Consider the following 26,469-nt stretch of genomic DNA (forward strand, 5'->3'; position numbering starts at 1 on the left):
CTTTGGCAACATCAAGCATGAATGTTTTGGCATACTCCCCATCTGTGAATGGCTTTCCGTTTCTCACAATTGCTAAAGCACCAGCAAAGCTAGCCGAATTCCAGTCACCTTGTTGGGTCCAAACACGGAGTTGCTGCTGACTAGCTTGCACTCTGCACAGTAGCTCTTGACATGCTTTCTTCCTGCTGTCCCCCGCAGGATATTTCAATGCAAATGTAGTATGGCGTGTGTCGAAGTGCCGCTTTATATTTGACCGTTTCATCGATGCAATTTTATCATTGCATATTAGACACACTGCAGAACCTGCTCTCTCCACAAAGGTGAATTCCTCTGTCCATTCCTGCTGAAAAGTACGATACTCCTCATCTTTTTTTCTTTTAGCCATCTTCTTCGATAAAAGGGTTTCTGCACTTAGCTAGCTGACTACTTGATTAAAAGGAGGGAAGTTTACTTCCTGATCTCACAATGACCCGTGTACGTTACGCATTATCCAATAAAAATTTGGTGTTGTCCCGGAGGACAGCTGTGATTGGCTCCAGCCACCTGCAACAATGAACATGAGCGGTAGGAAATGAATGGATTGAAATACATGAGAATGTTATATATTTTTAACGTTATTATTTTTTTTATTAAAGATTTGTCTGCGAGCCAGATGCAGCCATCAAAAGTGCCACATCTGGCTCGCGAGCCATAGGTTCCCGACCCCTGGTTTAGTGCTTTATAGGTTAATAATAGTATTTTATAATCAATGTGAGATTTCACTGGGAGCCAATGCAGTGTGGATAAGATTGGGGTGATGTGGTCGTACCTTCTGGTTCTAGTTAGGACTCTAGCAGCTGCATTCTGGACTAACTGGAGTTTGTTTATGCTCCTACTGGACCATCCAGACAGTAACAGTAAGGCATTACAATAATCTAGTCTAGAGGTGACAAAAGCATGAACTAATATTTCTGCATCATGTAGTGACAATATATTTCTTATCTTTAAAATATTTCTGAGATGAAAGAAGACTATCCTAGTAATATTATCTACATGAGCATCAAATGATAGGCTGGAGTCAATAATCACTCCAAGGTCTTTTACTGCTGCACATGATGAAACAGGTAGACCATCCAGAGTAACCATGCGATCAGAAAGCTTACTTCTAGCTACACGTGGTCCTAATAAAAAGTATTTCTGTCTTATCAGAATTAAGTAAAAGGAAGTTAGCTAGCATCCCACGTCTAATGTCCTTTACACATTCTTCAACTTTACTAAGCTGCTGTCTGTCATCTGGCTTCGCTGAAATATACAGCTGTGTATCATCAGCATAACAGTGGAAGCTAATTCCAGGTTTATGAATAATTTGAGAGGTAGCATATATAAAGTAAAAAGCAGTGGGCCTAAAACAGAACCTTGTGGAACACCAAATTTAACCTCGTTATGCGTGGAGAAGTCTCCATTTACATCTACGAACTGATAACGATCGGTCAAATAAGACCTGAGCCAGGAGAGGACTGTTCCCTTAATGCCAACAACATTTTCTAATCTATCAAGGAGAATAGTATGATCTATAGTATCAAAAGCTGCACTAAGGTCAAGTAACCCAAGCAGCGAGACACAACCCTGATCAGAGGCCAGTAGAAGGTCATTTACTACTTTAACTAACGCTGTCTCTGTGCTATGATGAGGTCTAAATCCTGACTGATACATTTCATGAATGTTATTCCTATGTAAGTACGAGCATAGCTGCTGTGCTGCAACATTTTCTAAGATCTTGGAGATGAAGGGGAGATTTGATATTGGTCTATAGCTGGACAGTTGAGAGGGGTCAAGGTGATGTATTTTAATCAGGGGTTCAATAACTGCTAATTTAAGTGATTTAGGTACATAGCCAGTGCTAAGGGAAGAACTGATTATCTTTAAAAGTGGTTCAATTACTCCAGGACAAATCTGTTTAAAGAAACATGTAGGTACAGGATCTGGTATGCAAGTTGATGAATTCGCTGAAAAGATTAATGTAGGTAGTTCGGTCTCTCTAAGGGGAGTAAAACATTGTAAACCTTGATCTGATATTGCTATATTATCATCTATAGGGTTAGTTATAATACTGTCTGGTTTTAATTTAATAGCCTGAATTTCACATTTTCAATCTTACCAATGAAAAATTTCATGAAATCTTCACTGCTATGTAATGATTGAGTGCTTCTTTCTGTAGTGGTTTTATTCCTAGTTAATTTTGCTACTGTGTTGAATAGAAATCTAGAATTGTTTTTGTTATCTCCTATTAAGGTGGAGAGAGAGACTTTTCTAGCATCGCTAAGAGATTTTCTATATTTCAGGAGGCTCTCCTTCCATGCTGTGTGAAATATTACGCATTTGGTTTGACGCCATTTACGTTCTAATTGCAGAGTGGTCTGTTTTAAGGTACGCGTTTTATCGTTATACCAGGGTATGCACTCAGAAACAACATATTTTTTGTTGCAATGGATAGCATGGAGTGCAAGGTCCCAGATCACAGCAACCATATGTAAAACATTTACACCCATTCTGAAGCTGACAGATATGACTGAAGAGCACAGTTTTCCTCCACTAGCGTTATTGCTGATGTGAATGGTAGATATATTATAGTTGGTGCTCTAATGCAAAGACAGGTATTGTTGGTAAATGTATACGCTCCAAACTTTGATGATGTAGAATTTGCTAATAGATTGTTGAGCAATCTCCCTTTCTTAAATACTCACCTGTTGATTTTCGGGGGAGATTTAAACTGTGCTTTTGACCCAAACTCGGATCAATCTAATCCCCGTTCTCTGAATCAATCTACTATGTCTAAAACATTTTCCGATTTTATGTGTCAGAACGGTCTCGTTGATTCAATTCAATTTTAATTCAATTCAATTTTATTTGTATAGCGCTTTTTACAATAGACATTGTCTCAAAGCAGCTTTACAGAAATATCAACACGGTATACAGATATTAAAGGTGTGAATTTATCCCAACTGAGCAAGCCACTGAGTGGCGACGGTGGCAAGGAAAAACTCCCTAAGATGTTTTAAGAGGAAGAAACCTTGAGAGGAACCCGACTCAGAAGGGAACCCATCCTCATCTGGGTAACAACAGATAATGTGAAAAAGTTCAATATTGACTTATATGAAGTCTGTATGGCCTTAGGAGCAGCCGTAGTCCCAGCAGTCTGGAATTAGAGAAGATTTGAGCTCCATCCAGAGGCAGAAAGGATCTGGATCTCTAGTATCTCCATAAATTCGTGTGGGGCTCGGCGAAAGGAGAGAGGGAGATTGGTCCCTGGAGATCCCGTAATCCCTCTCTTAAAAAGTTTTCTTTCTTCTCCCAGGTGCATCATTCCTATTCGAGTATTGATTATTTTTTTTATAGACAGCACTTGATCCTTGTGAAGTCTCTTCTGACTATTTGGGTATTGTAATTTCTGATCATGCGCCTCTACAATTAGATATACATCTTTCTGTTTATAAACGTAGCCCACCGCCTTGGAGATTTAATTATCTTCTTTTGGCAGACAGTGTATTCTGTGAGTTCATTTCTACTTCTATTGATGACTTTCTTTTCTTCAATCAGAATGACTCCACCTCTTATTCATTATTATGGGAGACACTTAAATCCTATATCAGAGGACAGATTATTTCTTACTCTGCTCTCTGTATTAAAAAACGCACCGCTAGGGTTAATGAACTTACATCTGCTATCATTAACCTCGATCAGAGATGTGCATTGAACCCCTCTTCTTAAACAGCGTCTTGATTTGCAGGCAGAATTTAATCTTATTTCGACTAAAGAGGCGGAACGCTTGTTGTTATGTACTCGTGGTTCATACTATGAACATGGCGACAAGCCGAGTCGTTTACTGGCACATCAGCTACGGTGACAGGCCACTTCCCGTCTCATACCTAGTGTTAAAAACACTTATAATCTTGTCACTACAGATCCCATGGAAATTAATGCTACTTTTAAATCGTTTTCTCTTTATATGTCCGAATTTCCTACAGACAATACTAAAGTGAATGCATTTCTTCAAAACCTTTGTAACCCTTCGAATACTGCCATGCAACTGGACTCCCCACTCTCTCTTGAAGAAATTTTAAATTCAGTTAAAACTATGCAATCTAACAAAGCTCCTGGCCCGGACTGGTTTCCAATTGAATTTTTTAAAAGATTTATTAGAAAATTAGCTCCATTGCTTTTGGCTTTGTTCAACGAATCCTTGGAATGTGGGTCTTTTCCTCCAACTCTGACACAAGCCATGATAGCGCTCCTTCTTAAGGAGGGTAAGGATACATCCTCTTGTGGTTTTTATAGACCTGTCTCTGCTTAATGCAGATGTAAAGGTGTTGGCGAAAGTAATGGCATCTCGTTTAGAGAATGTACTCCCTTATATTATATCTGAAGAGCAGAACGGTTTTATAAAGGGACGTCAATTGTTTTTTAATACCCGCACACTCTTTAATATAATTTATTCAAAGCATTCTGCTGAGCTTCCTGAGATTGTGATTTCATTAGATGCTGAAAAAGCATTTGACAGGGTTGAGTGTGAGAATTTGTTTACAGTCTTGAGGAAGTTCGGATATGGGGAAAAGTTTATTTCTTGGATTCGCCTCCTTTACTCATCCCCTAATGCCAGGGTTCAGACAAATGATATTTATTCAGATTATTTTGCTCTCGGACGTGGGTGTCGCCAAGGCTGTCCCTTATCACCTCTGCTTTTTGCTGTCGCTATCGAGCCTCTGTCTATCGCATTAAGATCTTCTCCCTTGTTTAAAGGAATAGTTCGATATGGTGTAGAATACAAATTATCAATATATGCTGATGATTTGTTATTGTATGTAACCGATCCTATTGCCTCTATGCCTGCTGTCTTGGGTGTTCTGGAGTCCTTCGGTGTTGTCTCTGGTTATAAATTAAATTTAGATAAAAGCGACTGTTTTCCTGTCAATACTGCAGCATTTTCTCTCCAACAGTCAAATCGACCTTTTCGATTTAGTCAGTCAGGTTTTAAATACCTAGGTATCAACGTGACACGTTCTTTATCTAATCTTTCATCAGCTAACTTCACTCCCCTTATCTCAAAGGTTAAATCCAACATTCAGAGTTGGGGTAACCTCCCCCTTTCTCTAATTGACAGGATCAATGACGTCAAAATGTATATACTACCGAAGTTTCTTTTCTTGTTCCAGCAAGTGCCTCCTTCTCTGCCAAAATCATTCTTTGATTCATTGGATACGATAATTAGTACTTTTATTGGGGTGGGAAGCCACCAAGGGTTAGTAAATCTTTATTGCAGAAATGTAGACTTAGTGGAGGACTTTCATTACCCAATTTTCAATTCTATTACTGGGCTGCGCACATCCATAAACTTTGCTACTGGGTTAAATCTCCTGGATCTTCTTGGTCTAAATTGGAACTATCTTCTTGTAGGGAGTCCTCTTCACCTGCTTTACTCAGTTCCTCTCTACCTACAAAACTCTCCCTATATACTGATAATCTAGTTGTTCTCAACACACTTAAGACTTGGTATCAATTTAGACGGCACTTTAAATTTGTAGGTGCATCCTCTTTGGGTCCTTTAGTCAACAACCATCTATTTCCTCCATCGTATTTTGACTCCACATTCTCAGTGTGGTATGACAAGGGTATTAAACAAGTTAGAAATCTGTATGCCAATGGTGTGTTTGATAACTTTGCCAATCTGGCATCCACTTATGACCTCCCTGTGACGCATTTCTTTCGGTATTTTCAAATTCGGAATTTTGTTTCTAGATGTTTTTCTGATTTCCCCTCTGCGCCTCCTGAACAGGCTTGGGAAAGCTTGTTTTCAAACAATCCACATCAGAGAGGAATGATCTCTAGGATTTATGATTTTATTCTGGCGCTAGGTAGTGAGTCGAGTACCAAAATTAGGAATGCGTGGGAAACAGAGTTAGGAGTACAGATAAGTGAGGAGTGTTGGGAACATGCTATAGGGAGGTTACAGTCTACCACCACTTGTGCTCATCTTGGACTTATCCAGTTCAAAGTTTTACACAGAGTCCATCTGTCCAAGTCGAGACTTTGTGTAATATATCCGGACGTAGAGGACAAGTGTGATAAATGCCATGGCTCTCCCTGTCATCTTGGACATATGTTTTTCTTCTGCCCTGATCTCCACAGTTTTTGGACTTTTTTTTTTTTACCATCATGTCCACTATTCTCAGAGTAGATTTAAAACCTTGTCCATTGATTGCTGTATTTGGGATTCCTGACACCTCATTTCCACTGAACTCGATACAAAAGGATGTTATTGCTTTCACATCCCTTATAGCAAGATGTTCCCTACTGTTGCACTGGAAGTCTGCTAAATATCCATCTATCTCCCAGTGGCTAAATGACGTAATTTTTTTTTCTAAAACTCGAGAAAATAAGGTATACGATGAGGGGTTGTACGGACAAGTTTTTTTTATAAATGGCATCCCTTTATTGTATACTTGAGTTACAGACAGTTCCCACTTAAATTTTTGTGCGTGTTGTTAGGTTTTAATATATCTATATAACCAGCGACAGTTATTGGGTAGCCATGATGAGCCGGGGGGGCGCGGGGGCGGGTTTGTTTTTGGTGTTCGTACTTTTAATTTCGTTTTCCTTTGTTAGTATAAAGAGAAGAAAAACTGTGAACAATTTCTGCTGAGTGTTGCTTGGTTTGTTTTTTCTTCTCAATGAAATATTTGGGAAAGGGAAGGGAGAAAAAAGTCATTTTCAGCAGAAATGATCAGTAGAAATGATCAGCAGAAATGATCAGCAGAAGTGTTCAGCAGAAGTGTTCAGCAGGAATGTTCAGCATGAATGTTCAATAGAAATGAAACTGGAGATTGTTTGAGCTGAAATAAAAATATAAGAACTAGAAATTTGTTTTGGATTGAGGATTTTCTGCACACTGCCTGTGACTGCTTTTGGGGGTGAACAGGCTTTCAGCAAGTTGAAATTGGTGAAAAACTACCTGAAATCATCAATGTCTCAGGATAGACTGAACAGCCTTGCACTCTCCAATGAAAGCCTATTAGCAAAAGAATTGGATTTTAAAGATCTGTAAAGATCAATGATTTTGCTAACAAGAAGACTCATCAGTGGGCATTGACTGGGGAATGAACTCCAACATCATGTGTGTCCGCATCAGTACCCTAAGATGCATCAAACTTTGAAGTTAGATTAACTTCACATTTTTTCAGTCACTGCAAGATCAATCATATTATACTAAACATGCCTAACTTTTTTATTATTATTATTTATTTATTTATTTATTTATTTTTTACGTTCCTACAGTTTTAATTTTTTAGCTTTGTGTCCTACATGCTTTTGAACTACTACACTGTGGGCTTAGATACGAATGCAAATTGCAATTTCTTCATGGGGTCCAAAATTCTTGATTAATCCCTGGTTAATGTTTCCTTGCAATTTAACATTATAGCCTATTTGAAACGTTAGATTTAAATAAATAAATAAACAGATAAATATCAGCTTGAGCCGACAGGCCTGTAAATGTTAACAGTTAAACACAACACAACCTCTTGAGTGATAGCCTTTCAGCTCATTTGGCCACTTTTTGCAGTCATATAAGTTCTTTTCTTTAAAAATAAAAAAAATAGAATTTGGAAACTAAAATCAGAAGTTAATGTCATAGGACCGAAAAAGATCAACAGTTAAATAAATCTAATTAGATTTTTAAATAAAAACAAAAAAGTGAACAAAAATAGCTTGCAAAAAGTGCAATCCACTGCAACAATACTTATGTTGATTTTCTCATTGTACTTAAAGGATCAAGTCTACCTCTCAATGTTTTTGTAAAATGCAGCTTAAATGGGTGTGGATGGCTGTGTGAAGAAGGGAGGGGGAGTGGGCCTGGCAGGGAAAGGCAAGGGAGGAAGAGAGGGATAAGCCTTCAGAACACTCACAATAAAGATGGATAGTGACAAAAAGTTTGCAGATGAGTCAGAGGACTTCTCTCCTCCTGACTTATCTCCTCCCAGGGCTAAATGGAAACACAATAGATAATGGTGCAGGTCCACAAAACAAAACGGGAGGTAGCACGGATGGGAGGAGTGTCAGAATGGTAGTTGGCTAGTAGGCTCAAGCTTTTCACGAATAAAAAGGCGAAGGCTCCTTCTCTTCAATCGGGACTCTCGTTGCATAGTTTTGCATGTGACTGCCTGCGGCGCTTTAAGTAGTTTAATTATCTCAAAAGGCAAGTAAAACTGTCGTTTAAAAATTAGACACATACCTCATTTGAAGGGATGTAAAAGTCCTCGGGACTGAGTACCGCATCATTGTGTGGATACAAACTGCTTTCACGAGCAAGTCCGAAGTTCACCTTTCTCCAATTCTCATAGCTGTCCCAAGAAAACACACTCGAACTCTTACACCACTGAAACAAACACCTCTGACCCATTTGAACGCCTCCCTCATCTACTACATCTGTAAGAAAGCACCACATTTTGTCATGAATAATTAAGAGACAGCATCTTCTAATAGGATAAGAACACGCAGGCTCATGAATAATTATGAGACACCGACGCATCAACAAAGTACTATAGTACGTTGCCACGTCACTGCCTGTGACATGTGACAGGACAAGATTTTAAACCCGGAAGATGAAAATAGCAGAAAAAAGCTCTAAATTAACCAGTTATCTCCTACAATTAAAATTAACAGATGCTACGATTGTCTTTTATGATGTGCGATATGAACGCCTCTGTTAAAATCTCAGAAAATGTAGTTTAATGTTTCATGATGCTTTAAAGCTGAAATAATGTTTATTCTGCCAGTGAATGTTCAGTCAGTATGTCTCCATCTAGCTGCTATGAACAGAGTTGCCAGATCTGTGTTACAGAAGTTCCTCAATGAATAAGCATTATTAAACTGGTCATATAGTAATATGATTTTACTCCTTCTGTTTGGGAGTGTAATGTATCTGTTTGTGCATTTATAAGCGCTGCAAAGCCCCAAAACTCATATTTTCCTGCAAAGGGATTTATTGTGTCTAACAGAGAACACTGCTCCAGACCTGCTAGAAACATATTGTTCGAAGTCCAGATTTACTACCGTAATTTGGCTACTTCACAATGTGCACTATCAGTCAGCATAATCCCACCCAAAGGCAGCCACGAAGAAAGAAGGCGAGGCTTCAGTGAATTCAGGTGCCATGTCGTTGAGACGCTATGTGTTTTGGTGTGAAAGCAAAACCTCTGTTTGGCCTTCTGAAAACCAACGAAATCAGGAATTAAAGGTTAGTGTTTATTTATAACTCAGTATGTTCCTGAGCAGTACAAGATGAACGTTTGCTTGTGCAAAGCGCATTATACGGAGGACAGCTTCCTGGACCTGGGAGAGTACAAGGCAGGCAATGTACAGAGGCTACAGTGCATCCGGAGCACAGCGCTTATTCACAGCGCTTCACTTTCCCACATTTTGTTATGTTACAGCCTTATTCCAAAATGGATTAATTTCATTATTTTCTTCAAATTTCTACAAACAATACCCCATAATGACAACGTGAAAGAAGTTTGTTTGAAATCTTTGCAAATTTATTAAAAATAAAAAACAAAAAAACACATGTACATAAGTATTCACAGCCTTTACCATGACACTCAAAATTGAGCTCAGATGCATCCTGTTTCACTGATCCTCCCTGAGATGTTTCTACAATTTGATTGGAGTCTACCTGTGGTACATTCAGTTGATTGGACATGATTTGAAAAGGCACACACCTGTCTATATGAGGTCCCACAGTTAACACTGCATGTCAGAGCGCAAACCAAGCCATGAAGTCCAAGGAATTGTCTGTAGACCTCCAAGACAGGATTGTATCGAGGCACAGATCTGGGGAAGGGTACGGAAACATTTCTGCAGCATTGAAGGTCCCAATGAGCACAGTGGCCTCCATCATCCGTAAATGGAAGAAGTCTGGAACCACCAGGACTCTTCCTAGAGCTGGCCGCCCGGCCAAACTGAGCGATCGGGGGAGAAGGGCCTTAGTCAGGGAGGTGACCAAAAACCCGATGGTCACTCTGACAGAGCTTCAGCGTGTCTCTGTGGAGAGAGGAGAACCTTCCAGAAGAGCAACCATCTCTGCAGCACTGCACCATTCAGGCCTGAATGGTAGAGTGGCCAGATGGAAGCCACTCCTCAGTAAAAGGCACATGACAGCCCGCCTGGAGTATGCCAAAAGGCACCTGAAGGACTCTCAGACCAAAGATTGAACTCTTTGGCCTGAATGACAAGCGTCGTGTCTGGAGGAAACCAGGCACCAGTCATCACCTGGACAATACCATCCCTACAGTGAAGCATGGTGGTGGCAGCATCATGTTGTGGGGATGTTTTTCAATGGCAGGAACTGGGAGACTAGTCAGGATCGAGGGAAAGATGAATGCAGCAATGTACAGAGACATCCTTAATGAAAACCTGCTCCAGAGCGCTCTGGACCTCAGACTGGGGTGAAGGTTCATCGTCCAACAGGACAATGACCCTAAGCACACAGCCAAGATAACAAAGGAGTGTCTACAGGACAACTCTGTGAATGTCCTTGAGTGTCCCAGCCAGAGCCCAGACTTGAACCCGATTGAACATCTCTGGAGAGATCTGAAAATGGCTGTGCACCGACGCTCCCCATCCAACCTGATGGAGCTTGAGAGGTCCTGCAAAGAAGAATGGGAAAAACTGCCCAAAAATAGGTGTGCCAAGCTTGTAGCATCAATCTTAAAAAGACTTGAGGCTGTAATTGGTGCCAAAGGTGCTTCAAGAAAGTATTGAGCAAAGGCTGTGAATATTTATGTAAATGTGCTTTTTTTGTTTTTTATTTTTAATAAATTTGCAAAGATTTCAAACAAACTTCTTTCATGTTGTCATTATGGGGTATTGTTTGTAGAATTTTGAGGAAATTAATGAATTGAATTCATTTTGGAATAAGGCTGTAACATAACAAAATGTGGGAAAAAGTAAAGCGCTGTGAATACTTTCCGGATGCACTATACTCCTGAAAAGTGGGGCAGTTCCCACTTTGCTCTGACAATCTTGTGATTCTGAATCAGAACCTGTAAGTGTGTTTGATTATCTAAGTATATGCATCGGCTGTTGACTGTTAAAATGCGGAGTTTTGTGTTGTGGCTCAGTTGTAGACCTCTGCTAACATGCTAGCTAAAGTTTGCCAAGTTGCCTAAGTTTCTTTAAGTGTTTGTTAGTTTGTTGGTAGTCTGACAGAGACGGTGATTGTAGCTGCTGTTTTGATTGTATCTTGAAACAGTTTATATTGAATGAATCACAAGAATCCTATCTTGCCAAAGATATATTGCATGAGTACCCATATACATACAGAGGCTGTGTACAGCATAATTAGCCATGCCGGTGGGGTCAGAATTTACATCGTATCTGAAAGGTGAGAGAGTTACAAATTAAAAACTTGGTAAATGGTCTGCACTTATATAGCGCTTTTATACAAAGCACTTTACACTGTGTCTCATTAACTCATTCACTCACACACCAATGGTAGCAGAGCTGCCATGCAAGGCACTAACTTGCCATCAGGAGCAACTTGGGGTTCAGTGTCTTGCCCAAGGACACTTTGGCATGTGGAGTCATGTGGACCAGGAATTGATCCGCCAACCCTACGATTAGTGGACAACCCGCACTACCACCTGAGCCACAGCCGCCCTAAAAAAAAACTTACCACTGTGAAATGTTCTGCCTGAAAGTTGTGTTTGCAAACTTGCTTCTGCTTGATCATATGCATCTTCTGAATCAAGCTCGAACTGATACAGTAAAACCGACAACATGTTGCTTAGGAGCTTTTGTCGGTTCACACCATACATGGAGCAGGAGTAGAGCAGAGGCAGTGTTGGAGTGTGGTGCTCAAAAATTTGACCGTGTTAATTCACTTTAATTCAGCGCCAGCAGCGCAACAACAAAAAAGGCTCGACACCGAATGTCCCGCTTCACTGCTGCACTCATTCGTTAACATGCATGCCGAAAAAAATACGTACTGTTGCAGGGTGTGGTGTGAAACAGGCTTTAGAATCTTTGAATCATTTTTATGTCATGTAATTAAGTAAGCTATTGGATAAATGATAGATATAACACAATTGAGAAAAGCAGTGGTTTAACTTTATTTTTTTTAGAGAAAAAAACTTAACTTAATAACAGGAATGAACATTGCATAACAGGAAAGAACGCTGAGTAACAATGTGTATCTGGACTGTGTGTGTGTGCATAGCTTGTATGTGTGTGAGAGAGAGAGATTTCTGAAGGAATGTGCTATGTGCTTGTAGTTCATCACAGTGAAGAAGATGGAAAGGGAGAGAAGGAGAAAGAGAGAACAGAGATAGAGAGTGTGGCGGGTGTATCTCCTTTCCCGTCAGCATGTCATGGTGGGTGCTTCTGGCTCCTGGGTTCTCTCTATCTTCATCTACAAAACAAAAAATATTCAGTTCAGAAATTACATACAACAGTGTTTTAGCTGGAATTGCACTCAATACATGAAAACAAACTTGCCTGACCCTTCTCTGGTTTGGCCCAGACTTCTTTCCCAATTTCCATGTGACAACCTGTGACTGGCCTCAGGGGTGGGATGATGCACACAATGTCCTCAAACAAGTACCAAAGGATATCTTCACAGGCTGGCCAGAAAAACCTGTTGACCCCAATCTTTTGCATACAGTGGACCTCAACATGTATTTCTCTTGTATCTGTGATGACACTAGGGTACAAATCACCATTATACTTCAGCACACACCATTTGCCAACAACTTCAAGACTTTGCCACTGAACTTCTGTCACTGTGGGAGCCATGGAAGCTGTCTGCTGATTGCTGAACTTGAAATGCTTTGCATTAAAGCACCCACAGTTCAGATTTGGTGTTGTCGTGCACAAGCAGCTGATGTCCCTGTATATCAGTTCTCCATGGGCTAGGGAAACTACCTGATGGATTCTCATAATGGACGGAACCTTGGCACATCATTGGGCATCTCTGAAACTGCTTTATCAACTGCTTCCTCGCTGACAAAAAAACAACTTGATTTTTGTGTCTGTCTCTTGCAACTCCGCAAACAGTTCTTCAGCATCAGGAATGTCTCTTCCTTGGCTGACTAGACTGTCAGCCCTCCTCTTCAGGGCCCCTCCCACACAATCCGGGGCACTTTTCTCGTGTCTCGCCTCAAAAAAGTTCCACATCCTGGCAGTGAATCCTCACCTGAACAGCTCAGTACAATACAAGAAAAAATACCTTGTTGTTTGTACTGAGTGCAAGGGCCATCGCTGTAAAAATGGATAGTGGAGACCTCTGGATGTGCACTCTGCACATAATCAAGCACTGGTGACAAGTACTGCCAGATTGGGCACTTTTTTCTTGAGGGTAACACTGTGCAGAAGGACAGGGGTTGCATGCACATAAAGCAAACCCATGTTCAGTGTTGCCTGCTGATGTGATGCTCCGAAGTGGACTGCCTGTATTTCTGTGCTGTACTTGCGGAGGTAATTTTCTGAAAAGTCCACATGAATTAAGCATTCATGTGCTTTTAAGCTTTGTCTCCATGCCTGGTAGTGTGTAAACTGATTGTTGATGTTAAAAGTGTGTCTCTGAAACCTGTGCAGCAGCAGGTTTAGCTGTTCCAGCAGAACTGTTCCAGCAGTTCTTCTTGAGTGGTCTGGAATTTTTTATGTATTTATTTATTTTTATTGTGATTTTAGATGTTTTGCCATTGGGGTCATTCTTGTGCTGCTTATCCACAACTACCCCCTGGATATAAAACACTTCTCGGGATTATCATTTATTCTCTGGATTGTACTCTGTAGAGACTGGGCAAAAGCGGTCCTTGCATTCAGAACGTTCTCCATACATGCACTTCATATTTTCTTTGTCACATGATATCTCTTTCAAAAGGTCCTCCAGATAGATGGTACTGATTACTTTCAAGTAGTGTAGCTTTTGCACAAGAAAACCCAGAGTCTCATGCATCTTGCACATGCATGTGTCCCGATCACTCAGAGTCGGATGAACAACCCAAAAAGGTCTGAGCTTACAGAAGAGTGAGTAGGAGATAGCAGCCAAAAACTTCCAGTACAAATTTTTCATGGTATCCAAAAGCAACCGTTTTCACTTTTTGTTTTTCTTCTGAGTGAGGATCTGCCTCTTCCCAGTTGTGATGTGTCTCACATCATCCCTTGAGTAAAAAGCCCTCACTCTGTTTATCAGCCCATTCGCAACCCTGTTGTTCTGCTTCCGTTGGTAGATGTAGATAACCTTCATATTCTTCTCATTTTTGCATCTTTTAATTGAAAAGCCCAATGAATTTAGAGCAAAGCATTGCATTCTGTACTTTTTCAGAACTTTTTCCTGTTATCACTTTTGAAATGATTTGCTTTTCCCTCTCCCCCTGTGCATTTTTGTATTTGTTTCGGATGTCCTTCACCAGAGCTTCATAAAACAAAAGGGTCTTCTGAATGGCCACACTTGGAAGCTGTCTCAACTGTTTGTTTATTTAGATGCATTTTTCTTTTTAATGCGCTGGAGTTTTTTCTTGTACTTTTTGTGCATTTTCGGTTTCTTTTTTCAACAGAACCTTTAGTTCTTGAATTTGTTTGTGAAGCTTCTTTTCTGTTTTTCGGCTTCTTCTCTGCCCTTGATTATGTTGCCTAAAAAACACATGCATCACAATAAATTACACATTGCAATAGTCAGGAAAATGAACTGTTACATTGTAAATTAACCTCTATGACCTGATGGCTAAATTCATAGTGTAATGTAATCATGTCTATTTTCATTAACCCCTCTAGCAGATTGTCTTTGGCACATGATCTATTTAACCTGGTTGACCTGGAAATGCTTGGCTGTGGATGCACAGCTTGCTCTGGTGATAAAAGGGGGCTGTGTGGAGGGGTGACAAGGTGTTGGAGGGCTTCTTTCCTGTCCCTGATCCTATGATAATTCTCCCTCCATTTTCATGTGTGCACTTTTCTCTCTGACTGAGGTCATTGATTAGTTTCTTCCTGCCTGACTCGAGGTTCTTACTGTATTTTTCACATTCGTTCTGTAAATATTTCTGCCTCCTCTCAGGATCTGCATCGTGTCGGGTATTCATATTATAAAACTGATACGTCTAAAACTTAAGTAACGGTAACTGTAAAACATAAAAATCATGTAAATCGTATTACATAAACTTAACATTCACACTAAAATCAATACACCAGAGGATGCTACTCATTCCTGTTACTGTTACTCTGTCCTGTTATGGTTTACACGCCACACCGTCCGACATTCTCTCCAGAATTTCACGTATCAACATACAGTTGGTCTTCGTTATGGTACTGTATACAGTTTGGGGTGTTATTTTATTTTTATAAAATTTATTATTTTATTTTTAATTTGATGAAAGCTTCAAGTGCAGTTAATTATTTGTCATACGTGCAAATAGACGAATGCATGAAGCCATGGGTTGCGTCCCAGCTGCATACTTACCTACTATACACTAGCCGAGATGCGTGTATTTCACCTACTATATAGTAGGTAAGTACGCGGTTTCGGATGCAGCCGTGCTCTCTTGTTTGACGTCAAACGGTTGAGCACTGCCGTGTGTGTACATGTCCTATCACAAAATGCGGTGAAAACTTCCACACGACGTTAATAGTGTGATTAAGGTGTGTACGTGTCTGTAATGCATGTCGATAATGCGACTAAAACAGGAATACTGCACATGCCTTAATTCTATTTGTGTTTACTTTGAGTATGACTTTAATCGGATTAAGGTAATCAATAATCGCTGTTTACATGCTAGTTTTTTAATCAGAGTATTGTCTGAATCGGGTTAATATTGGATTATTGTTGTCCATGTAAACGTACTGATAGTCGCAATATCATCAAATATACAGAAAAGAAAATGAGAGGACTTACTTTTGGTCTTCCCATTGCCTTCAGAAGAGCCAGATGATGCAAATTCCTGTTGAAAATGTGTGTGAGGGGAGAATGTGTTAGGGTAACAGGACTGAGTGAAAACCTGGGGACACGACTAGAATGTGTATTTTATCTAAATTTTTTTGGATTTCTCATTAAAAAAAAAAAAAACATTTAAAGCATGGCTTGGATATAAAGTCATACAATAATGCAAAAAATATATATTTCTGAAGGATTTTAATTATTATATTTCATGGTAAAGTACAGAGATAGAGAGTGGGGACATGCAACAAATGCTTTTTTTTAGTGTTCTAGGTATATTTTATTCATGTTTTTAATTAGACATTTTAAATATGCAATTTTCTTAACGTGCAATTAATAATATAATGCATTTTAGAGTTAATTTTCATGCATTTTTATACATATAATGTCCTGGGCATGGAAATGTCACCAATTCGGTGGAATGGCTCTTATGTTTAAGTAGCCTTCTTTTTGGGATAATTGAAGTGCCGCTATTGACCAGCTGCCACTGGAAGACATAAATGTTGTGAACGTTGTGTGAGCTTCACGCATGTGGAAACACCCTCGTGTGACCGGTATTTAAAGTCTGTGTAAAATCACAACTATTCATAGAAATGTCATAGTTAGGTGACGTGACATTTCGTGTTGCGTGACTGTAAAATGGCATCTGTAATCCACCTCATCAGCCTTATTATCTTCAGTGAAAGACTGCATGACGGTTGTCTGTGTGAATGCTCCTAAAAATTCTTCACTTCTCTCTATTTTTTCAGAAAAAAAAACCTTTACTTTTCTGTCTCTCACCTCTTTGAGAGCATGATTCATAGATAGGCCAGGAAGTGCATTACTCCTTGTTCCCATTTTATTATGCGAGAGGGTGGACACATTTTCTGTGTGACATATATATGAATATGTATATGAAGTTTCACGCTTCTGGGGAAAGCCCCATTTATAAACTCCATGATAAGAGTCTCTCTGCTGTACTGGAGAATCCTCACTATGAACTGGAGACACTGGGGTAAGATCATCTTTCTGAGAGTCACATGACCTGTTCCTCAGTTAAGACACATTCTCTAATAGTGAGACTGAAGCAGAAGTTTTAGGTTGATCATCAATGTCCTGTTTATTTTCACTGCACACATGATTTGTCACAGAGTCTTTGGTTCAGATGTACGTATGTGAGAAGCTGCAGCGCAGGATGTGACTAGATGCGACTGCAATGTGTCCAAAATTACTGTGAAATTTACTACAGCATTGTAAATAATCACAGAAACTTCACCTGGGATGCAAAGTAAATGCACTGTGTGTGAGCTGCAGGGTTTAAAAGCAGCAGTGAAATGGGAATGATCTCAAGAAACAGAATTTGGAAACAAAAATAATTTAATGCCAAAGGAATGGAAAAAGGTCAACTGTCACGATCTCGCCGGCAGATGGCGCTGCGGCGTCGACGTGCACGGACGGCTGCAGAGCACGCGCGTGCACGAGATTACGGAATGAGAACTATTTCCTATGTACACATGCCTTTGTTTTGGTTCTGTTCTCTTCCTGTTCAGGCATTGGTTGATGTTCGAGTGTGTCATTATTGGTCCCAGCTGTCTATGTTCAAGCATAATTATGTTTGTTATTTAAAGCCCTCGTGTTGCTGTGCACTTTGCGCAGTATTAACTGAATAAGTGAATGTAAAGGTGAAGACGTTTAAGTATGCTAAGCGGTCGTGTTTTCGTGTCCTTTTTCTGTTCCATGCCTCGCATCCAGTTTCATGTTTAAACCTCGATTATCTAGTCCAGCCTAGACCGCATTTCTTGTTTATGGACTTCAGTTGGCGAATAAAGATGTTGATCTGCGCTTGCTTCTGCTTCTAGTCTCATTCCGTAACATCAACAGTTAAATAAATCTAATTAGGTTTTTCAATAAAAAAGAAATAAGGAACAAAAGGAGCTTACAAAAATTGCAAGCCACAGCAACAATCATTTAATACCTTGCCATGGGTCTCGTTTGGATCTTGCATTGTGTGTTAATTCTTTATTAATTATGGCTCTGGATTTGTATACATAACAATTGAAAAATATTTTGACAACACTGATTCACTTTCTAGGCATGAATTCTTGAAAAGAGAAGATTCATCAGATACATCTTCAGGTGAGCGATTAACAAATTTTGCACCTGCATGATAAGTAGGGATGGCATGTTTATCTATGGTTTATAATGACAAAAGAATTATGCATGCTTATTCCTTTATGGATGCACGATTGTTTCCCATTATGATCATTCTGTTTAATTACTGTGTGTATTGTTTGTGAAAAAGCTTCTTTGCACCATGCTTTGTTGCTGCTAAATTGTGTAATATGTACTGTAACAAATGACCCTAGCTATATACATAAAACCTATTAAGATTGGTGGATATGTGTTACAATTCTAAGGGGAAAGATTTTCCAGTGTTATGCAAATTAGCCAACAACAACCTATAACAAATAAATAAAGAGCTATTCTCTCTTATTCCACTAGGGGGAGAAATTGAGCAATAAACTCAGTTTACATTACAAAATGTGGGAAAGTGCGTGAATACTAAAGCCTCTGGTATGCTTAATTTTTTTTTTTTTTACACATATGCTAGCATATGCGCACAGTCGTACGCATAGCCTTTCAAAGTATACTCCATTTGACATGTACGCGTTGTAGGGTAGTAGTCCGTGATGGGTGGAGCACAGACACACAAGAGGCCGTTGTCAGGTGGTTAGCTTTTATTTTTGTTTCTTCTTTACCTTGCTGTGTAGGGGGAGTGAGTGAGTGTGTGCGTGCGTGCGTGTGTGCGCGGGTGCGCGTGTGGTTGCGTGCGAGCTGCAGGATTCTTCCGGGGTCGCGCCTGGCTTCCCGGATGGACGAGGGCTCTTCTGTGCTGTCACGCAAGCGCGCATAGTCAGCAGGCGGAAGCTTCGTCCGAATCCGACTCTTCTGAAACAAAAGACACACACGGGGGGAAAAAAGGTGATTAGTTCGTGATAAACAAACGTTTTAGCAACAATGAGCGTGTGGGAACATAAAACCGACACGCACATGTCATGCGAGATCAAACTCCCCGAACAAGCGGAAGGACGGCCTCTTATACCCTCCCCTCATCTGCTGGATGGTAGATTTTTCCCGATCGGTGCCCCAATCACCGGCCCGGGGTGTGTCGGCGGCTCCGCCCTACCGCTATGTGCTTCCGGGTTGTTATTGTTCTTGACGCGGGGCTGTCTCTTCCCTGCCAGCACGGTAGTCGGGGAAGGAGCGATTTTATTACCTTGTGCGCCGGCTGTCGGTCCGTCGCAACAGCATATACTGGCGGTCAACGCATGTGTATTATGACAACTTGGCCTACAAGAGTCAGTTCAGAGCAGTAAAGCAGCTCTTTTGGTGTGAAGGATGATAATGAAGAAGAATCACAACAACATGAACAATGCTTGGGCAATCTCTCGCCACGATTAGCACCTGTATACAAATCCTTATACACTTTAAGGTTAGAATTATACAAATGCAGGTACTTTCTAACCTGCACTCGTTTCCATCTCTTCCATTTATTCAGTTTTTTCTTCAGCTACCTTGAGAATCAATGGCCCTGGGTCACTGCTGACACCTTGTGGAACAACTAAATAGTGTTAAAGAATTCAATGCACACGTGCAACCTTAGAAAAATCATGCATACAGTATGCGCATACTCTGCTGATGACGAAATTTTTGTCACGCTTACTGTACGCTGTTTCTAGCATACACGTAAAAGTGATGCATACTTTCTGCTTAATGCAAGGTACTGTATCTTAAAACCACTATTTGGAAAAGTAGTTTTCTTGACTTCTAGCATTAAACAATAAAAACAAATGTATGAATACTTCTTTCCCCTCAATATACAAAAATCACAATCTGGGATTCATATTTAAGAAAAGCAGTTTCTTAGTTAGTTACTGAGGAATTAATCATCCATGTTTTCTTTCTTTGGATATAGACTGTTCTTCCGAAAATAGTGAGACTACCTCTGACAATCTGGAAGACACTTGCTCAACATCTACACAGAACCCTGACACTGTACATGTAAGCATCATTAATAATGACACCCAAGATACAAAATGTCCAACATTTTAGACTCGGTACTAACAATATAATTTTTTTTTTAAATGAAACTGGCAGGGGTGGTGGTAAACGTTTGTTTTTGTCTTTGAGACGGTGCTTCACAGCTCTTGCACTGTCTCATGTCATCTTTTGAAATTCCACACAGTTACCTCTATGATCAGCCTTCTTTTTATCATCTCTTACCCTCCCGGTCCCCTAGGAACATTTAATGAAGATTTGGGTATTATCCCAAGCCTTTTCCCTATTTACTGTCCTTGGAGAATTCAAACTCCTCTCAAGCCCCATTACTCTTACCTTCTCTATCTTCTGCACTCCTTCTCCCTGACATTCAACAGCTGACTTTAAACACACAAGGCAGGAAATGGCATGGACCAGATCTTCAGCCACCCCCTCCCCAATTAAAGACATAAGTGTTATCCTGTTTCAAATCTCAGGTCATCAATTAGTATCCTCCAACATCACCCTCCCTGTCCTGCCTGACATCAATTACCCATACCTTTCCCTCATTGGCCAAAACCTCCACTCTGTTGCTTCTTTCTCTGTGGCTTTCTGCACCTTATCAACCCTTCCAGACCCCAAATCCTTTCCCTCTCAACAGTTGGAATTAGCCACCAACACTTTTTGATCTTCACTTTCCTCATCCATGGAAGTTTTCTTTCTCTGCTCTTTGGGTATTGGATGCATTGTGCAGCAATATGAGAGAATTGAGAGAAGCTAAGAGAAAATGGAAGAAATAAATTGATACAGATCTCCTCTCATACTGTTCTTTTCTGTCCAAGTTCTCATCTGATGGGACAGCAGCTAAGACCTCCTTCTACAAGGGAAAGCTGGAATCCTCTGCATAATTTCCTTACAAGCTCTACAACATATTTTCTTCACTTCTAAATCCGCTACCTCCTACATCACCATCCTCCCTGTCTGCTGATGCCTTTGCCGCCACCTTTTTGTGAAAATCTGCCAGTCCTTCACTCTTATCCTACACTCCTATACTACATGCTTAGGATTTCCCTGCTCTTCCTCTAACACGTTTTCTCCTAAATCAACAGAAGAAATCTTGCAGATTATACTGTCCTGCAATCCCACCACCTGCCCACTGGATCCCATCCCACAATGCTCCAGACAATCTCAGACAAGACAAGACCCCCTCCTCTTTATCACTTGTATCATTAATAAATCCATAAGATCTGGTCAAGTACTGACTGAATTTAAGACAGCAAGCATTCTTTCCTTCCTGCAAAACCCACTCTGGATACTTCAAGTCAAGTGGATTTTCGTTTTAACCATATTCAGCTGGTACGCAGTGAAACAAAACAATGTTCCTCCAGGACCATGGCACCACATAAAACAATACAATAACTACATGAGATGACATAGAACAAAATAAGACCTACACATTTCTACATAAAGTGCATGTGCAAACATGTGCAAACAACACAGTATAGTACAGTATCTACTAAAACAGGAACAATGGGCACAGTAAGTGACAGCGTGGCACCGACCAGTACACAGTTGTGTCCAATATAACAGGTAGTGCAAAGGATATGTGCAAAAGAGTAACAATATAATTTTAAAAAATGCTGTGACTGTAAACATAACATATGACTTTAGAAGCTTATACCAAATATGGACATAGCAGTTATTGCAGTAGCAGCCGGGTAAAGAGTGTAATAGGGACAAAAAATATATATGATATTTTGATAAATACAGTAGCAGCAAAAATGCAATACAGTCAATACAGGAATGTGTAAACGTTGCAATGGGAGTGGAATGGTGTTCTGTTCAGTGCGTGTGTGTTCCAGTCACTGAGTATTGAGGAGTCTGATGGCTTGGGGGAAGAAGCTGTTACACAGTGTGGCCGTGAGGGCCCGAATACTTCGGTACTTTTTCCAGACGGCAGGATGGTGAAGCGTTTGTCTGAGGGGTGTGTGGGGTCATCCACGATGCTGGTGGCTTTGCGGGTGCAGAGTGTGGTGTAAATGTCTATGATGGAGGGAAGAGAGACCCAAGTGATCTTCTCAGCTGTCCTCACTATCTGCTGCAGGGTCTTGCGAGCCAATACAGTGCAGTTTCCAAACCAGCTGCTCAGGATGCTCTCAATGGTTCCGCTGTAGAACATGATGAGGATGAGGGGTGGGAGATGGGCTTTTTTCAGTCTTCTTAGAAAGCAGAGGCACTGCTGGGCTTTCTTGGTTATGGACCTGGTGTTGAGGTTCTCAATCAGGTTAACACCAAGGAATTTGGTGCGCTTGACGATCTCCATGGAGGAACCATCGATGTTCAGCAGAGAGTTGTCGTTCCATGCTCTCCTAAAGTCAACAACCATCTCTTTTATTTTGTTTTTTTACATCCAGAGACAGGTTGTTGGCTCTGCATAAGTCCGTTAGCCACTGCACTGCCTATATGTACACTGACTCATTGTTCTTGCTGATGAGACCCAGCACGTGTCATCAGCAAACTTTATGATGTGACTGGAGCTGTGCCTTGCTGCACAGTCGTGAGTCAGTAGAGTGAACAGCAGTGAACTGAGAACACAGCCCTTGGGCCCCCCCATGCTCAGTGTGGTGGTGCTGAAGATGCTGTTCCTGTTCCGAACTGACTGAGGTCTCCCAGTCATGAAGTCCACTTCATGAGATCCACTTGCAGAGAGAGGTGTTCAAGCTAAGCAGGTTCAGCTTTCCAATCAGGTGCTGAGGAATGATTGTGTTAAATGCTGAACTGAAGTTTATGAACAGCATTCAAGTGTAGGTGTCCTTTTTGTCCAGGTGGGTGAGGGCCAGATGTAGGGTGGTGGCGATGGCATCATCTGTTGCGCAGTTGATGCGATATGCGAACTGCAGTGGGTCCAGTGAGTGAGGCAGCAGGGTCTTGATGTGTCTCATGACACTTCAAGCCTCTTGAAGCACTTCATGATGATGGGTGTGAGTGCAACGGGACAGTAGTCATTGAACCTGAACATTGACACTGAACTTTCTTCGGCACGGGGACAATGGTGGAGGTCTTGAAGCACGTTGGAACGACCGTGCTGCTTAGGGAGATGTTGAGGATTTCAGAGAGAACATCCGCCATCTGGTCTGCACATCCTCTGAGCACTCTGCCAGGAATGTTGTCTGATCCAGCAGCTTTCGGTGGGTTGACTCTGCGTAGAGTTTTCCCTCACATCAGCCGTGGTTAGACACAGCACCTGGTCGTTGGGAGGAGGGCTGGTCTTCCTCGCTGCCACGACATTCTGTGCCTCAAACCGAGTGTAGAAGTTGTTCAGCACATATGGAAGGAAGGCCTCACTGTCACAGGTGGATGATTCTGTGGTTGCTGATGGCCTGAATGCCCTGCCATATGCGTTGTGTCACCGTTGTCCGTGAAGTGACTGTGGATTTTCTGGGCATGTGCTTGCTTTGCCACACTGATGGTTGGGACAGTTTGGCCCTCGCTGCTCTCAGGGCTGCCTTGTCACCTGCACTGAAGGCAGAGTCTCTGGTCCTCAGCAGTGCTCGCAACTCCGCAGCCATCCTCGGCTTCTATTTGGAATGTGTGGTGATTGTCTAGGAGACTGTGATGTCATTAGTGCACTTGCTGATGTAGCTGGTCACTGATGCCGTGTAATCCTCTAAATTGGTGCAGTTGATGACGGTTGCAGCCTCCCTGAACATGTGCCAGTCAGTGTACTGAAAACAGTCTTCAAGAGCAGATATGGCTCCTGCTGGCCAGGTTTTCACCTGCTTTCACCTCACCACAACTGCACACCTCAACAGCTCCCTCCCCCTCCTCAAGTACAACGTTAACAGAGTCTTCAAGAGACAGAACGCAATGCAGCTGGACCAGACTCTGTCTCTCCATCCACTCTGAAGTACTGTGCTGATCAGCTATCTCCAGGGTTTACAAATATTTTTAACACCTCACTGGAGATATGCCATGTGCCAGCCTGCTTAAAGACCTCTACTATCATCCCCATCCCCAAAAAACCCAGGATCACAGGACTTAATGAATAGAGACCTGTCACTCTGACATCTGTGGTAATGAAGTCCTTTGAGTGCCTCATGCTGTCCCACCTCAAATCCATCACAAACCCTCTCCTAGACCTTCTGCAGTTTGCCTACAGCGCCAACAAAACTGTAGATGACACAGTTATCATGGCCCTCTACTTCATCCTTCAGCATCTGAATTCCTCAGGAACCTATGCCAGGATTCTGTTTGTGGATTTCAGCTCTGTTTTCAACATAATCATCCCTCGTCCTGCTACAGGACAAGCTCCCCCAGCTGAGTGTGCCTGATTCCACCTGCGGGTGGATCATAGACTTCCTTTCCACCCTCATTGGGCTCATCTCTGATGGGGATGAGTTTGCCTAAAGGTGGGAGATTGACCATCTGGTGACCTGGTGCAGTCAGAACAACCTGGAGCTCAATGCTGTGAAAACAGGGGAGATGTTGTTGGACTTAAGGAAGAAATCAGCCCCACCTGCCCCCATCATCCTGTGTGATTCCCCAGTCGATACTGTGTATTCCTTTTGCTTCCTGGGATCCATCATTACTCAGGACCTCGAGTGGAATCTGAAAATCAGCTCTCTGATTAAAAAACACACCAGAGGATGTACTTCCTGTGGCAGCTGTCCACCAAGACCAGAACCTCATGCCACAAAACAGTTTCTTTCCATCCACAACTGGCCTCATTAACAATACTCAGGACCCACCATGATTTCTGAACCGCCTCCATGGACATTACACTTTACATTAATGAACAACTCCACGTTTTTGTTTCATATGTGTTTGTGTTCAGGTAATTGAACTGTATGTATTTTTCTTTCAACAGCACTCAGCAGTCACAGAAGTATTCATTCCTGAATTAGGTAAACAAGACCATGAGGACAGGAACAGTGATGCATATAGGTAGCACATCTGCTTATTTTATTCTGACCTTCACACAACTAAGGCACAAAAGTTAATTGTTTTTATTCTGATGTTACATCAAAAAATTAAGCCAGATTTTCAATTCAGTTTTATTTGTACAGCATTGTCACAAAACAGCTTCACAGAAATATATAAATTCTGTAAATGCATTTTAAATGTATGAATTTATCTCTAATGAGCAAGCCAGAGGTGACAGTGGTGAGGAAAAACTCCCTGAGAGGATATGAGGAAGAAGGCTTGAGAGGAACCATCCTCATTTGGGTGACACTGAATAGTGCGATTATAATTAAATCCCTTCTATAACTGTGTACTTTAAAGTCAAAAAGTGCAGTTGTGCAACCAGGAAAATTCATTACAGTTTTAACATGAAGTCTCTTTTGTTGACATTATCCACTGGTCACTGATGGAGACTTGAGTGCAAAACTGTTTGTGGCAACTGCAGTCCTAAAGCGATCACAGCCTAACTGTTTGTATTAATTGCAGTCCAAAAAGAGTTTTTTTTTTTTAATGTTTTTTTTTTTTTTTATGTCTTGTGCTCAACAGGTTTCTGTGCTCTCGTGCTGGTCAGTTTCAGTGTAAATACACCAACCTTGTGTTTGAGATGAAAGAGAAAGGTGAAGTGATGTACAGTATAGTGTCCTGGGACAGCAGTCAGTTGGACGGTGTGGGACAAATGCAGCCTGCAGGACCCCTGTACAACATCAACTGCTTTGAGGGTTCAATTTGTAATCTCCACCTCCCACACTGTGAGACACATTCTGGTAAGATCATTTGCAATCAAACATAACCTGAATTTACAAAAGTTATTATGTCATCATATACTGATACTGGTATCGTGTTTTGGTCTGATAGCATTCTCTTTCTCAGCTCCTACAGCACTGCTTTGTTCCACTTGTTCATGTGTTGCAGATAAAAATCAGACTGAACTGGCCATTGCACATTTCAGTAGTGGTAATGTGGAGATCATTCAGCCTCTGAAAGTGACAGACACACACGTGATCATAGACATTGAAAATCTTTCTTACTTTGGCCTGTTAAAAAAAAAGCAACATCAGGAATATCCGATCAGGGCCCAAGTCCTACTCTTCTACAAAGAAATCACTGGAAAGACAAAGAGGAGTAAACTGCACATGCACTTATTGCCCAGAAATGTACCAGTTGAAGAGGTAACCTGCTTTAATTAATTACTCTATGGTTTTATTGTGCAATGCAGAATAAATACTGAATTTCAGACATGCCCATGTTTGTGAAGAACACAATTTGTGACCTTATTAATATAAGATCTATCTGGGTAAAGAGGCATTTTAAAAGGGTCATATCATGATTTTTAAATGTTTTTAAATGTTAATTATGTTGTTTATTGGGTGTAATAAAATAGGATAACATGCGGTATCCTAAAAAAAAAATGCATTATTTGTCAAATAATATACATTATAGCAGTACCTCTATTTCCAGGCTAAAATGCTGCCTAAAATTTCTCCAAAGCCCCTTCTTCTGAAAAGCCGAGAGTGTTCTGATTGGCCAGC

At 41.0% G+C, this 26,469-nt stretch overlaps 2 protein-coding genes across 3 annotated transcripts in view; one reads left to right on the forward strand and one right to left on the reverse strand.

The window, feature by feature from the left end:
* LOC128623034 (NACHT, LRR and PYD domains-containing protein 12-like) overlaps positions 1-26,469 on the reverse strand; it is a 393,909-nt gene that overhangs the window by 130,693 nt on the left and 236,747 nt on the right. The gene's annotated exons all lie outside the window — the stretch shown is intronic.
* The window catches only part of LOC128623035 (NLR family CARD domain-containing protein 3-like), a 96,748-nt gene that overhangs the window by 63,252 nt on the left and 7,027 nt on the right, over positions 1-26,469 (forward strand). Inside the window, exons 10-14 of one of the 2 annotated variants that reach the window (XM_053649883.1) lie at positions 18,033-18,076; positions 19,917-20,002; positions 24,846-24,922; positions 25,487-25,704; positions 25,811-26,109. In XM_053649883.1, the coding sequence (XP_053505858.1) occupies positions 18,033-18,076; positions 19,917-20,002; positions 24,846-24,922; positions 25,487-25,704; positions 25,811-26,109 (724 nt within the window). The remainder of the gene's footprint in view (positions 1-18,032; positions 18,077-19,916; positions 20,003-24,845; positions 24,923-25,486; positions 25,705-25,810; positions 26,110-26,469) is intronic. The other variant, XM_053649884.1, reaches the window with a different exon arrangement.

This window comes from Ictalurus furcatus, chromosome 19 (assembly GCF_023375685.1).
Source record: "Ictalurus furcatus strain D&B chromosome 19, Billie_1.0, whole genome shotgun sequence".
Lineage (NCBI taxonomy): Eukaryota > Metazoa > Chordata > Actinopteri > Siluriformes > Ictaluridae > Ictalurus > Ictalurus furcatus.